Source organism: Leptonychotes weddellii, chromosome 5, assembly GCF_054177405.1.
Source record: "Leptonychotes weddellii isolate Sample4059 chromosome 5, ASM5417740v2, whole genome shotgun sequence".
Taxonomy (NCBI): Eukaryota; Metazoa; Chordata; class Mammalia; order Carnivora; family Phocidae; genus Leptonychotes; species Leptonychotes weddellii.
The window spans coordinates 133,660,025-133,676,626 of NC_138373.1; the positions used below are offsets into that span (position 1 = coordinate 133,660,025).

At 40.2% G+C, this 16,602-nt stretch overlaps 1 protein-coding gene across 1 annotated transcript; it reads right to left on the reverse strand.

Moving 5' to 3' along the window:
• Nucleotides 1–7,766: 7,766 nt before the first annotated feature.
• CCER1 (coiled-coil glutamate rich protein 1) lies at nucleotides 7,767–9,437 on the reverse strand. The gene has a single exon (XM_006746757.3). It carries the CDS (start codon nucleotides 8,994–8,996, stop codon nucleotides 7,767–7,769), a length of 1,230 nt encoding a protein of 409 aa, XP_006746820.1. The 5' UTR covers nucleotides 8,997–9,437.
• Nucleotides 9,438–16,602: the final 7,165 nt, after the last annotated feature.

Here is a 16,602-nt window from a genome sequence, read left to right on the forward strand (position 1 = left end):
AATCATGGAACACTACATCAAAAACTAATGATGTAATGTATGGTGATTAACATAACAATAAAAAATTTTAAAAAAAAGAAAAAGAAAAAAAAGGGATAATGGAATTATCAATGAGGGGAGTGTGAAGGAAGTACAAAGCAGGAGTACCTGCTCTTTCTGGAGGTGCTCGGAGCAATTGATGAACGCATTACTAAGAAAGTTGTAAATGTGGAAACGGCTTCTCAGGCTAAGGCAGAGCCAATCCTTAGCACTGATTTATGCTCCCAGTAGAAGTGGTTAAGCAGCTGGAAAGAGCTGGAAATGGGACAGTAATAAAAATATTAATTATCCTCTGGATGCCAGACAAACAAATAAGCAGGTTTGTCTCTTTCCCTAATAAGTTGTACTCTAATTAGTGTCTGTGATCATTAATAAATTAAATGATGCTCAAGTCCCAGGAGGTAATTGACTATCACAAGTCTTTCATTTAAAACTAGGCAAAATAATATAACACTGTATGTCAACTAACTGAAATTAAAATAAAAACTTAAAATTAAAAAAATATATAAAATAAAATAAATAAAATTAGGCCAATGGACACATACTCTTATTTTTATTTCTCAGGATTAAGGTATTTTTTAAGGCATTGTTTACTTCAGCAATTTGGATTTAAAATTTAAGCATAAAGATCAATTCCAAATTTGTTGTCTTTTCTGCTGTTGATATTAAAATCAAAACAAATACTGTCAGTACAGATTGCTGATATTAATTAGTGGTATAAATGCCAAAAGGAATTCAACATAGATTTATCGCAGTAATAATTTAGATAATTTTCTTATCAGTATGAAATTATAAGTATAAAAATAATAATCCATGGAAATCCAAGAGTCTCGTGGGTCTGTTTTCCTTCTTTCTTTTACAGACTTTGGTAGTTTATATTTATGGCTTAGTTTCATGGGTCAAAAAGACCTATTTTACTATTATTAAACACCGAGATATTTGGTAACACATTCAAATAAATGATACAAATATCTTAATATGGTGCTTTGTGCCAACATCTTTAAAATATTCCTTTTCTATGTATTAATATACGTGTGTCCCCCCAAAATGCATCTGTAAACACAACAGAAACACTGTGATCCTTAGTTCACATCTAAAAGTTTTTCCTTTGCCACTAGGTGGCACCTATATATTAATAGTTGAAGAGCACATGTTCTGAAAGAAGGCAAAACTAAGAGTAAATGAAAGAAAGGAAAGTTAGTTTAACTTTGTTTTGTATTTGTCCTGCTATATACTTCAAGGCGATGGGTTTATTGCAGGAAATAGTGTGGAATTCACCAATTATTTTTAAGAAAAGGAAAACATGCTTTATTTTTATTTTTTGAAAAATTGATTTTTACTTATTTTAGAGAGAGAGCATGAGCAGGGGGAGGGGCAGAGGGAGAGAGAATTTCAAGCAGACTCCCCAGTGAGAGTGGAGCCCTATGCGGGGCTTGATCTCATGACCCTGAGATCATGACCTGAGCCAAAATCAAGAGTTGGTCGCCCAACCAACTGAGCCACCCAGGTGCCCCTGATATTTTTTATTTTTAAAGAATAAATAAAAGATGAACATTGACTTTGGGAAATCCACTGGGGGTGGGAGAATGTAGATCCACTTAGTCCTGACTTCAGTTTGTCATTTTATATTACCTCTCAGGGAATGTTACAATCGAAAGAAAGTTACAACAAAAAAATACGATTATATATAGCAGCATTATAATTTCGCTTTTGGTAGTGCTATTAATGGTAAATATCATATGAAGTCTAATAGTGATTTTTGTGAGAACTGGTAAATTAAATTAACACCAGTAAAAAGCCTTGAATTACTAGAACTAAAAGTGACATGCTAAAAAATCTAAATCCATTCATAGGAGAGAATACCCACATATTTCATGATAACAGAAGTATCAACCATTATAAAAAGTTCAAAGCCACATGAAAACAACAGAAGGTGCTAATATTAATAGTATAAGACAGAACCTTCAATAATGTTATAGTATTATGAATGATACCCAGGGATTTTACACCCCTACAAAATTACCTACCATTCTTGTGAATATTTTTCTAACATAAAATTTTGATTATAGTTTAATTATAGATGAGAAGCAACACAACATCTAAAACTATAAATTATCCCAATCAGGTGTTTGTTTCCCACTAAATATGTGTATGTTGACACATATATATATAAAATTACTAATTAACAGTTCCTAAGATTGTCATCACATGACTTACATAAACTATTAAACTACTACTAAGAATGATAGTTGAGACAGGAATATTAGTATCTCTTCCTTAGGTGCCATTATTACCAACCCCTCATTGAAGAGACTATAATCTTTTCTCCTCTCCTTGGAACTTAGGTCAAGCTTATTAAAGGAAATTTTGTTCCTACACAGGCCGTCTTAAATAAGACAACAGGGAGAGATGTTCCAATAATACAGTGGGCCCATAACTTTAAACTCAGAACAGAGGACTTGGGTCCTGAAACAATTACTTCTTTGAATTTCAGGTCCTACATCTGTATTAGGAAAATAAAACATTAGTTCCCAGTGTGGCTATATGTCTAAATGTGATAATGCATGTTAAGAATCTTGCATATGCTTACACGGTTTTTGAAATGTTAAGATCTCTGTTCTGAATAGCTGATGTGTTCCACATAGGTCGCTTATAGCAGGTATTTAATATTTATTGGAATTTTCACTGTCTTTAGGCTTAGCATAAGATAGAAACTTCTTTAAGCATTACATCAAAACACATGTTGAAAAGATGCATTGCCTGTATGAAAAAGAATGAGCCTGACTTGAGTGGATAATTCTTAGCGCTAGCTATTAAGGAATTAATATCAGCCATAAGAAAGAAAGAAACATCACTGACCTGGCATTAGGGGGAGATGATAAAGAACAGAAAGTTCTAGCTGTAGAGATTTAACTGATTTTCATAGCCCTGCACAATGGTAAGTGCAGCTCAAAGTAATGTATCTGATCAGTTATCCATGGGGAAATGAGACAGATCAATGAATCATTTTATTAATTATCTTGTGAGGTTTTACATTTACAGTTGCTCTGATTACTTAACAAGTGACTTTTAGACATCACATAATATGTCAATGGTCTCATCTGTGCATTTACTGAATGCTTATTCTGATAACTAGTAGGTATTAAATATCACTATTCTGAGTGTTTGGTAAGTATTGACCCATTTAGTCTTCAAAATCTCATTTAATCTCATGAGGTAGATACTACAGAGGAAGAAAATGAGAAGCCAGAATTTCAGTAACATGCCCAAGGTCACACAGGTAGTAAATAATAGAAGTTTTGGAGCCACAGACTTGATCTTGATCATTAACTTCCCACGAGGGCCCTGTGATGGCCCAAACCCCTCAACCACAGAACTTCTAGGTCTCTCGGGTGCATGCATATCACTTAAAGGTCTTGCTATGAAGCAGATTCCAAGTCACTAGGTGTGGGTTAGAGGCTGGGAATCGATAGTTCTAACAAGATCTCAGGTGGTATCAATACTGAGTGGCCCGTGGACTACACTTTCAATATCAAGGCACCAGACCACTACATTTGCACACTATTTTACCAGGAGCCAAAACTGAATGTCTAAGGCAAGGTGGTTCATGTTAGTGCTAACAACTAAAATATCTAGATATCTTAGTCCAACAGAATTGCCATGAGATGACACTTCCTGAGCCTCGTTAATGAATCTAAAGTGATCTAATGTTCAAAAACAGATATGATTTTGATTATAAGGTGTAGTTTAGCGTATAATGATTAACAATGATGTACAGTCTATACTGCACTTATTTTTTTAAAGATTTTATTTATTTATTTGTGTGTGTGAGAGAGAGAGGGCACAAGCAGGGAGAGCGGCAGGCAGAGGGAGAGGGAGAAGCAGGCTCCCTGCTGAGCAAGGAGCCTGATGCGGGGCTCGATCCCAGGACACTGGGATCATGACCTGAGCCGAAGGCAGACGCTTAACCAGCTGAGTCACCCAGGCGTCCTTATACTGCACTTTTTAAATATTGGGTTATTTGATCTTCATGGTAGGTCTGAGCGGTAATGGAGTATGACAAGTATATTTGAGGAAACAGACCCAAGGCGAGTGACGACTGCCATGAGTCTCTTTTGCAGCTGTGACCACACACAGATGCCCAAATTCTTCTTTTCCGTCAGCTGACCTTGATGTCTGGCTATGTTCCATTAACTGATTAAAAGTAAATAGATGCAAAACGATAGTACTGAAACAGGCAATATGCAGCCACATTCTGATTTTGCTTTAAAAACACAGATAACCAAGGCCGAAGGAATTTGGAAGCATTAAGAGTAATTTTCTATGGTTATTACACTAATATAAACCTATCTAAATACAAACAATAAAGCTGCATATATAATTTTATTATGCTGCTAAAATCAAAATTAAAGAAGATGTTTTCTTAGTCCTATTTACTTCCAGGTCCCGAGACCACGTATGAGAAGATATTGGTACTATTTTCTTCCCAGACTCTCTAGGTTTTGTGTGGCCGGCAAGAAACTGGTTATGTCACCTCTTGTGTTTATTTTAATGGAACTAAATATGTTGGAATTACTTTTTTCATATGCAGATGCTAAAAGTTTTATGAAACCATACTCAGAATTCAGAGTTGATCTCTAAATGTCAAATGGATTTACCATCCTTAGAAGACTAGTATTTTCACAGAAAAAAAAAAAAAGTCCCTTTGAGTTACTGTGGAGACAAAGTAATGATGATAAATCAAGAAATGCTGTCAGTCACTAGGAAAGGAAAATTACCAAAGTCTCTATATTTAAAAACACTCGAGAATAGACAGCAAAGATTCTTATCAAGCCTGGGCCTTTTAAACATATTTGTGATTTATAATGTTGTTTTTCTCCTCATTGACAAAGGAAAGAATACCTCCATTCTTGACAGAAATGGCTACGTGGCACTTCTTTATCACCGTGTTCACTCGTCAAGCTTGAATTGACTTTAAGAATAATGAGCATACTTCGGAAAATTGTGTTTTCTTCAAGTGTACACTTAACTCTAAAACTAAAGACTGGGTTTATTCTGAGTTCATACTGATACTACTGAATCATCAAGTTGTCCTGAACACGCTGTGCAGAGGTTCTCCATGGTAGCTCCTTGGTAGCTCCAAGCATGCTAAGCAACAATCCCTACGACCCTGTCATTAGACGATAGTGGCTGGGGAGGTGTCTGGAAAGTGTTAATGATGGATCTACTGGGATGACCATCCTCCCCCACCCCCAGCATAATTTATTTCATATTAAAGGGACCATCACAATATCTGGCTAATAAAACAAAGAGTTCAGATAGAGAATCATCTATGACTAATCATTTTCTTCATTAATTTTTGCTGGTGTCTTTCAGACGATGTGAGTTGCACAGAAATGAACAGATAAGAGAGCTTTTGCCTACCTCTGTCACTTTCATTGGCTGCTCTTTTGGGACACTTGTATTTCTGTCCTCAGTTCCTTAAAGGCACCAAGCTCCTCCCAGCTCCCAGCCTTTAGACTCACGCATGATTCCCTCCGCCCACAGTTAATATCTCCAGTTTTTCTCTTGGGTTTCCTTGTGATTTATACTTATGATCATAGCAATGCTTTTCCTTAGCATTGCTTGCAGTGACTGATTTGTCTACCTCCTCATTTAACGTGTCTTTTCTACTAAACTAGAAGCAACCTGAGAGTAGGGATTTTGTTTTTGCACCATTGTATCCTTATCACGATTCACATTGTTTGGCCCCTAGTCGTGCAGTAACTATTTATTGGGAAGTAGAGGGAACTCCTGAGGAACTGCTCATGCTCATGTCCTTTACAAGGGCTAGTGAAGAAAGCCTTATGCCTGTGGAGGCAATTAATGTGTTAAATTTTTTTTAAGACAAAAGTAGAATCTTTTGTAATAATAAACTGAGAATTGTCCAGGTGTGATTATGAAGAAATGAAATCCTAAATGAAACCCTAAATCCTTAATGAGAACATACTTATGACTTAGTGAATATTTGTCTTGGATAAAGTATTTATGAGCTACGCTTTGCAAGGATTCATGGACCAGTCTCAGGAGCAGGACTCTTGGCTTCCCCCTACATATATACTTTAGAATAGTAATAGTACTATGGGTAGCTAGTTTTAAACCACTTTTATAGGTCACTCAGAAATTGCATCTTGTAGAAAGTCATGATCTTTTAGAGTACTATTAAATGTTTGGTTATCCACTGCTGTAGTTTGGAGTGTTCAGCATCATTTTAACATTCCTACAGTGTGTTAGCTGTTACATCTGTTCATCCTGTTGACCACGGAAGTATTGCTGAATAGATTTCTGATATTTCAATAATAAGAAGTGAAAAACAGAGTACTTTAACACTTTAATTTTTTTTTTATTTTATTTTCCAAGAGCTTAAGCTTATCACCCCAAAAGCTGCAGTACACTGGGATATAGCAGTAAAAAGCAACATCCAGGTAAGATATCACCATACAGTCTTCTCTTCACCAAGTAAATACTAAATTGCGGCTCAAACTATACTTAGAAGTACAGTTGGTCAAAAAATGTAATTTTTGAGAAAGTAGGTTCAAATTCTTCATCTAGGGATAGCCTGGAAATATGCTACGGATGGAACCTTTTATCAAGTTATGAGAATTAAGTGCCCAGGAGGAAATGTATTATTACTTCCTAAAAATGTCTGAATGAAAGCTATTGCTTTGAGTAATGCATTCTCCATAGGTAATTGTTTAGACATTAGAAACTAGCTCCCACATACTTGTACTTACACATCTTTGTTTTACTCTCCTTTCTAAGGAAGACAAACTGGGAAAGAAATAAGATATTCCACCCCCCAAAGGCCAATAATCCTTAAAAAAAAATCCATTCTGCAAAAACTATTGTTATGGTTCCTGTGAACTTATGACAAGGAATATATCCAGGAACATGGCTTCAAAACATGGCTTCAAAATCTAAGCTATGTTCCACTGTTTGCAGTTACCTTGGATTTTAACTAGATGTACAAGTTGACTTCTGACCATGGGGAATCCTCTCATGCATGGATTTATGGGTTGTTGAGGCCATGGCAGATAACCAGTTCCACAGAAGCAACTTCATGTTCTTCTGAGGAAGATCCATAGCACTGTGGAACAAGGAATATAAATGAGCGATGCCACAAGAGACTGCGAATGGGGTTACCAAAATACAACCCTCAAAAATGAACTCTGAAGGTGGAGAATCTACAAGGAAAAATATTTTTCAGTGGTTTCACTATTATGTTAAGAGCACTGATACGCATTCAATAGCCATGGCATGTGCTTCTTAAGCATGTAACAGTCAAAATATCTGTGGATTCCAAGCTCATTAAGTAGACAGATGAATAAATTTGTTACCAAATAAATAAATGAATAAATAAATTCAGCATTGCCAGAATTAAAAAAAGAAAAAAAAATCTTAAGTGTCTAGAGGGGAAAACACCAAATGAAACTCTTCAAACTGCAGTAATAAAATATTTGGCCTTTAATCATTTCCAATTAAATTATATTTGAAAGCTCCCCCTCCCCCACCCGTAGTCATGAAGAAACACACCAATTTTTAAACATTTTATAATGGCCAAAGAAGGGGTTTACATAGGTATGTTTATTAATGGAACTCACTTTTTAATTCGTTTTTTTTTTAGTAAGTTGCTAATCTATTTTAGCCTCAAATCAGTTCCATCCCATTCTCAATCCCTTTCCTGAGGTCTAACAGTTAATGTCCTCTACCATGAGGAGAGCTTCCTGTGGCACTTTGGGAATTATCTGTTTGGGGCTTAAATAAGTACAGTTGATAAAGTTATCTCTCTCTTCCTCAGCCCCCACTAAGAATGATAAAGGCATTTCCAGAGGTAAATGATTCTCTTCCTCTCTCTGCTCCTCTTCCTCCGCCCCCTCCTCTTCCTCTTCTGTATCCTCCTCTTCCTCTTCCTCGTCGTCCTCCTCCCCCTCCTCCACACAGTCAGCCTCTTCAACCTCCTCTTCATCTTCGGCCTCTGCCTCCTCATCCTCCTCCTCGCTCTCCTCCTCCTCCTTCCCGTCACACTCCTCGTCACACTCCTCCTCGTCACACTCCTCCTCCTCCTTTTTCTCCTCGTCGTCGTCCTCCTCCTCCCCGAGCTGTGCGGCTGGAGACTGGTCTTCCTCGTCGGGGTCGGGACCGAAGACCCAAGAGGGATTCTGCACGAAGCTGTACAAAGTTTCCGGCGGCTCCGCGTCTTCCGCGCCGCCGCTGGGGGGCGCGCCGTCCCCGGGGGAGCCCTCGGGGGAGGCCGCGCCGCGCGCCTGGGCCTGCTGCGCCCGCAGCGCCTCCTGCTGGCGCTCCAGCTTCTCTTGCTGCCGCATGTCCTCGTAGATCTGGTTCATGATGAACTGGGTGGTGTTCCGCGGCGCCCGCATGCCGGGGGCCCGCCACCCGTACAGGTTGACTGGCCGTAGCAGCGTGCTCAGATCCACGGGCGGGCTCCTCGGGAAGGAGCGGCGAGGGTGGCGGCGCAGGCCGCGGCCCCTGCGGCCCCAGCGCTTCTTCCTGCCGGGGGGCCTCGCCCAGCCGGGGTTCCAGGGCCCGCGCCAGCAGGAGCAGCAGCAGAGGCAGAGCGGGTGCAGACCGAACATCCGGATCACTTGCACTCGGCCAGGAGGCTTCCAGCATCCCGCTGGAGGTGGGCGCCAGGGCCCTCCCCAGCGCCCCCAGTTAGAGCACACGGCCCAATAGGGCCGTCGGGGTGGTTGGAACCAAGGGCCCGGACCGTGCTGTTGCTTCGGCTGTTTCCTGGGGGGCTCGTACTCAGACTTGGGACCATAGCGGTGGCGCCGCTTGTATATCGGAGCGCCCCTGCGCCGTCGGTGGCAGGTAGACCAGGTACGTAACGGGGCGGAGGACGCCCAGCCGCCGCCCAGGTTGAGAGGGTCCTCCCTTTTGTCGAGGGTCTGGGTCATCGTTCAGGGAGCTCCCGGAGGTCTAAATGGAAGCGTCCTAGAAGCTGTCGTCGGTTGGCCAGATCCGAAGCTCTGCAGAGCCTCGTCAGTCTGCGCAGCCCCACGTGCCTGCTACCCGGATGGCGCCTTTCTCTCCAGGAGGAGCCCTCTTCTCCCTCTTCTCCGCTTGCTCGATCGCTCTTCCTTCGTAATCTCTTGTCCTTCGCACCCAAGTTGTCTTGCCCAGGTGGGTTGGGCGGGACTGGGGCTGGGTAAGGATGGTGGGGGAGGAAGGTGTTGGTGGGCGACGCACGGTGCGACCCGCTCCCGGGTCCCACACACACCCGCCTCGGCGGAGGCGCGGGCTGGGAACCGGGGAGGCAGGGGTTGCGCGTTACCTTGCTGCTCCCTCCCAACCCAGGTGCTTCACCGTCGCCGTCCTGGCGGGACTGAGGTGGCGCGGGCAGCTGCAGCCTTTAAATACCGGCCGGAGCCCCCGCGTGCCCACCGCGTCCTTGGTTGCCCAGGGCGATAGCCAATTGGGGCCGAGGTCGTTCTCCCTGTGCGAGGAGGGGGGTTCGGGGTGGAACGAGGTGCCCCGTGAATGTTCGCAGGGGGCTTGTGACGCAGTTTTTGAAAGAGGGAAAGAGGACCCTAGGCTGGGATTGTGCTTCCCAACTCAGACAACGTTTGGGGCAGTTAATTTGAAACCTTTGTGCCACCTGGAGGTGCGGGGATAAAGATGATGGACCTTTAGCTGAACCCCTTGGAAGGGGGGGGGAGAACTTGTATTTTGGAAAACGTGTATCCTACACCTTTGGAGGTCGAGGGGATAGAGGAAAAGGCCCTAGAGTCAGAAAACTGGGCCCCACTCCTTACCTTATGGCCTGTGCACACTCTTCAAACTCTTGGGGGTTGTAGTACATCACACGTGAAACACGACCACGAACATTTATTGCGTGTCCTTGCAGCAAGCATGGGCTCATGGCACGTAATCCTAACACCTATAGGCTCTGTGAGGTAGGCATTGTTACCACGCCTCACAGATCAGGAAATTGAGAGGTTAATATACCCAAGGTCGTGGAGACAAGGAACTTTGGGGCTAGTATTTAAACCTAAGCCTCTTTGGCCCCGAACCAAATTCTTAACCACGTGGCTGCGCTATACTGCCCATCTACCTTAAATAGGACTCTTGTGATGAGTACACGAAATCCTTTGGGAAAACACTTTGCTAACTGTAACATAGCATGCAAATGTCCACTGATTAAATAAATAGTACCAGGATGTATACAGTGGGTTTATTCTTGAGAATACAAATATGCCAATTATGTCTTTTGGTGGGTCGCTTTGTCTATCAGACAACACATACACTGGGAGTCTTTATAACATTACGGTTAAGAATATGGACTTTGAGGGGCGCCTGGGTGGCTCAGTTGGTTAAGCGACTGCCTTCGGCTCGGGTCATGATCCCAGGGTCCTAGGATCGAGCCCCGCATCGGGCTCCCTGCTCGGCTGGAAGCCTGCTTCTCCCTCGCCCACTCCCCCTACTTGTGTTCCCCCTCATGCTGTCTCTCTCTCTCTCTCTCTGTCAATTAAATAAATAAATAAAATCTTTAAAAAAAAAAAAGAATATGGACTTTGATTTAAATTAGCATGAACCTCCTCTGAGTGATACTATAATGGTGGATATATGTCATTATACATTCATCCAAATCCATAAAATGTACAATATCAAGCCTGAATCCTAATGTGAGCTGTAGACTTTGGGTGATGATGATATGTCAGTGTAGGTTCATCTCTTGAAAGGAAAGTACCATTCTGGGGGGCGCGGATGTTGGTAATGGGGGAAGCTCTGCATGAGTGGGGAGAAGGACTACATGGAAAATCTCTCTATATGGGAAACCTACTCCATTTTAGTGTGAACCTAAAACTGCTCAAAAAAAATTGAAATCTGTTAATGAAAATGTGCTTTAACTTCAGTTCAGCAATGATGAACCTCTGTAAATCTCAGGTTCCTAACCCACATCAAGAATACAATTACGGGGCGCCTGGGTGGCTCAGTCGTTAAGCGTCTGCCTTCAGCTCGGGTCATGATCCCAGGGTCCTGGGATCGAGCCCCACATCGGGCTCCCTACTCAGCGGGAAGCCTGCTTCTCCCTCTCCCACTCCCCCTGCTTGTGTTCCCTCTCTCGCTGTGTCTCTGTCAGATAAATGGATAAAATCTTAAAAAAAAAAAAAAATACAGTTACAATGCCTATTCCATAGAGTTACGTTAAAGGTTAAGTAAGGTACTTCATTAAAGCAGCTAGTGTGGGTACCCCACGAGCACACAGTAGCTGTTAGCTATCATCATTGTCATACTTAAATACTTCAGGACTTTAAGAGAAGTTGGTACAGTGTATATAAAGATAACCAACCCTGTGCGTGATGCCAAAATCAGCATCCCTGCCCTTGTCCCCTTTTCTTGTCCCACTTATTAGAAACATCAAGGACGAGCTACCAGGCTCGATCCTAGAGAAAACCATCCCAGAGTATATCCTTTTATTGCTTTCCTGTGGTGAGTGGAATTGTGGAAAATGGAACATTGCCCACTGGGAACCCGAGTCTATGCAGGCCTCCTGTACATGACAGAGAAGTGAATGTGGGAAAGCCCTGAAGCCTGCAAAGGTCATTTATGCCTTCCTGGTTGAAAATTGAGAACAGGGTGGGGGATCTTGGATCAGGACTCCAACCATTGCCATGGGACCTGTAGACTCCACAGGCTTCATTCAATTTTGTTTGCTCTGTGGTTTGCTGGAGACAAGCCTGCTTAACTCAAAGTGCAGAATACTGACACTTTTAGCCCCCAGTGTCCCTTTCTGGATGTAGAATCACACATTTGGTGGTTACTCTCCCCTTACTCTGCTTAATTCAAATTGGAATGCTGATACTGCAGATTTATTTTTCTGAGGACATATGTGTTATACATACTGGGTTTTAATTGGGAACGTTAGAAATTGACCATGTTGCTGTAGTGGAATTCTCATCAATTTCTTCTTTGTTTTAAAGGGATTAACTCACAGATAATTAAAGACATTGTTTTTGTACAATTTTTTCCATGGTGACATACATTTCATATTAATTCTCCTTATTAAAGAACGTTAACAAGGTATTGTTCTTGCTCCATCCTTATTCTTCTTAAGAGAAGCAGAAAATTATGATTTATGATTTTTAGTTTTTTTTTTTTCCGGTAGATTGACATTGTAATTCAAATTGGTCATGTACTGGCAAATCACCCAAGAAAATTACCACCATAGCGTGTTAAACATAACTTTCAGAAATGCGATTAAGGAATTTTTAAAGACCTCTTTTAATTGGCCCATATTCTTTAAATACTGCAAAATGAAGTGTTTTAGTATGTAGTATTAGTTTTCTACTGCTGTGTAACAAATTCTCACAAACTTACTTAAAATAACATGCATTTATTATCTTAGAGTTTTCAGGTGTTAGGGGGTCCAGGAATAGCTTAGTCAGGTCTTCTGCTCAGGGTCTCACCAGGCTAAAGTCAAGGCACCTGGCTGGCTTGGGTTCTCATCTGGGGTGCTCCATTTGGGAAAATGTTATGGGCTGAATTTATTTCCTTGTGGCTATATAAGTGAGGGCCCTGCCTTTTAGCTGTCTGTTGGCTGGGGGAATGCCTTTAGATTTGGAGGCCACCCGTAGGTCCTGGGGGTCAACAGCCATTCTTAGAGACTGTTCTCACTTCCTTGCCATGGGCTTTCTCAGTAGGGCTGCTCATTCCATCAAGTCAGCAAAGCAGATCTCCTTAGTGCTTCGTAGCACAATGAAAATACACACACACACACACACACACACACACGTGCGTATGTATCATAGTATGGGCTTGACATGGACATTTGTGACATCCACCATCTTTGTCCTATTCTATTGGTTAGAAGCAAGACCCAGGTCTTAGCAGCATTCAAGGGGAGAAGGTTACACAAAGACATGAATAGCAAGAAGTAGGAAGTTCACTGGGGGATTACCTTAGAGTCTGTTCACCACACAGACCAACTTGAGTTCAATATGTCCTTCATAGTAACTAGTTATGACTTTATTTGGGAGATTTTAATGGCATGCAGCATTTTGAAATTCCATTAAATGCTGTATGACAGCATAGGTTAGGCTATGCTTTATGTTACATAGGACATTAAACTGTTAAGTTGAAAACACACTACTCTCTTGGTGTTATTTTTTTGCGCATTTGTGTGAATTGAAAAGGATGAATTCTAACACTTGATGGCAGTAGTAACTCATTCAAGATTCAGTCAGCAAGAGCACCCTATACAAAACAAACTATGAGAAGATAGGTACTTCATTTTTATATTTATCAAGAATGGCATATTTAAACTATTCCAGATTGCCAATGTTAATTACCCTTTATTCTGGTGCAGTGTAATTGGGTATATGTATTAGATTTAGCGTTTTTCAATTGGCTTTTGGAAAGCAAGGCTCAGCTAATTAAACTTATAAATAAAATTTTTTAGAGAGAAGTTGGATATACCTGAGAAATTGGTCAGATAAATAAAATTCAACAAATATTTTTTTAGATCCATCTTTGTAACCAGCTAAGTTCTATGGGATATGAAAAAATAAATAAACGGAATGCATTTTATACACTCTCAAAAACTTGCCTTTTGCAACTCTGAAGATAACCATGTACAGTCACTTGAAACCAAAAAGGTAGGCGCCATCTGTTGGTCATAGAAGCTAAATACAAGGTATTAAACCTTCCCAGCTTTTCAAAAAGTGAGGTGAAATTAACTCATTTCTTTCTCTTGATAATTTGGGAAGTTGTGGGGTTAGCTGGAAAATTGGTGAGGCGTGTTGTGCATCAGGGAGGAACATTGTGACACTTCTCCATTAATGAATTCTCATGTCACTTAAGTAAATTATGAAGAGAAATTTAACTCTGTAAAGAGGTAACCGCAAAGACAGTTTCTGCAGATTTAAGGAGGATGGGAATGTTGCACCCATAATAGTACTATGTGTAGGTATTATTCACTATCACCCTTTGAAAATATTATTAACCTTTTAATTACTCAGGATTTTCAGAGAATTAACCTAACATATTGTAGTCATGACGTTTGAAAAACGTGTCATTAGTAATGATTAATTAGGAATTGTTAGCATGGAAATGTAATAAACATAAGTAATTTTAAAGTACACTATGTTATGGGCAACAGAATGAAGTGCTTCCCCCCTCCCCGTGAAAAATGACCTGTAATATTTGAGAAAAATAAACATGTGTAACAATTGAATAAAGAAAAAAAAGTTTATTAAAAAGTACAGCATTTAATCAGGGATCAGTTGTAGAATTAGAGCTTTCAATTAAGAATGTGAGGTGTTGGAAATGGCCCCGGAAATAGGATGCATTTAGAAGGAATACTAAAATGTTGTCATCACATTTTCAGGACTATGGTAGCACTTTGTCCTTCTAGAAATCATGGTGAATTAAATCTGCAGAGAAGCCTTGTGAGTAGGAAGCCATAACGCCTGGGAACATGTCAGTTGGCCCTATATGTTCGCATAATAATGCCCTTTTTCCTCCCGTTATTTTAATTCACTTCACTTTTTGCTACAATCCCTCAATTTTGTAATAACAGTGTTCAGGGAAGGCCGTGAGGACAGAGTGGTTTCCAGACTATTGGCAGGGAGATCTAAGATCCTCAGTGAGGTTCCTGTGGGTAAGGCCTCATTATGACTTTTTCATGAGCCCCTTCCTCCATAAAAAAATAAAAATAAAAATTCTATTTTATGACTTGTTGCAATAAGGGTAAATATAAGCCAGGCTAGGTTCATTACTCCATATTTATTTTCATTATCATCATTATTATTATCTTGCTTTCTTTTATGTTAAAAGAAATGAAAACATTTTCATAGGTCTCTAAAATCATTATTGGCCCTTGGCACCTGTGGAATGCTAAGCTGAGAACCCAGCTGAATCACATGGGACTTTTGACCTTCATAAACTGAGAGATAATAAGCTGCTGATTTTGTGCCAATTTTTTAAAGGCAACAATAGAAAACTCAGGAGTTGCAATGTTAGAATTCTACTTTTAGTCTGATTCAGGGTACTGTATTTATGAGGGAGTATATCTAAAAAGTCAAAATGAAAATTCCATATTTAATATCACTGGTTTATAATGATGGGTTGATGGTTATTCTTTTTTAAGTTTTATAACTTTGAGAAACCAAAAAGATAGGCGCCATCTGTTGGTCATAGAATATCCTACACCTTTGGAGGTATAGGATATTATGATTAATTATGATTAAATGATTAAATGAGTGCATGGTTAGTTTTCCCCATAGGTCTCAAGAAAATTAATAGATATTTTTCATTATGACAAACATATCAGTATTTGTATTTTAAACTGAAACAAGGAAATGAGTATGCATCTACTGTGGAGAAACATGAGAACAATTCTCTTCAATCACTGCACTACAGAAATTCGGGATTTAGCTCTAGTATCTACAAATAATGGCATCTGACAGATGATATGGAGTAATGAGAAAAATTCAGATAATATAGATGAAGAAATATATTTGCCTGAAAGAGATAGTTGAAAATAAAAATATATATTGTATGTTTTTAAAAATTAGAGGTGTGCAATTACCAATTGTCCCTTTTTTTACTTTAATAGATTAATTCAGAAATAGATTATGCAATGATGAAAAAGTTTGATATTAAACCATTTTAGTGATGTTGTACAGAATCATGCACTCTCCCACACTGTTGGTGAAAGTGTGAATGGGTATAACATCTTTGAAGGCCAATCTAGTAATATTTATTAAAATTTAAAATAATATGCTCTTTGACCCAGAATTCCACTTCTATGAATTTATCCATAGATGTACTCTCTCATGTACACAAAGCTATTTATGTTTACACAAGGATAGTCTTTGCAGTTTTAGTGTAAATAAAAAAAAATAAAATGCTCATTCATGTAATGGGCTGATATGTGCTTTTCAGAATCAGTAGCACTGTATGTGCTGATATGGAAAAATCATCAAGAAATATTTTTAAGTGAAAGAAGCAAGATTTAGAAGAGTGATTATCTCTTGTATTTAAAAATCCATGTTGGTGATGTGTATGTGTGTAACACCTGCACATGTATATTTGTATAAAAAAGGGAAATTGTTTGGGGCACCCGGGTGGCTCAGTCAGTTAAGTGTCCGACTCTTGGTTTCTGGCTCAGATCATAATCTCAGGGTCATGATCTCAGGATGGAGCCCTACACTGAGCCCCACATTGAGCCCCGCTGAGCCCCGTAGGTTGGGTTGCATGCTCAGCACAGAGTCTGCTCCAGATTCTTTCCCCTCCTTCCCCCTCCTCCCCCTGCTTCTCTGCCTGCTCACACTCTTCGTTTCAACAGAAAACTTCCCATTTTCTCGCTCTCTCTCTAAAATAAATAAATCTTTAAAAAAAGGGAAATGGCTTACGTACAAGTTTTTGTTTCTCATGGAAACTTTCACAAAAGCATGCAAGAAACCATTGCCTAGTTATGTCTCGGGAGTAGAACTTGAGGTTTGCAGCTGGAAGGAATATCACCTTTCACTGTATGTTCCTTTGTCTTTTTTCAGTTTG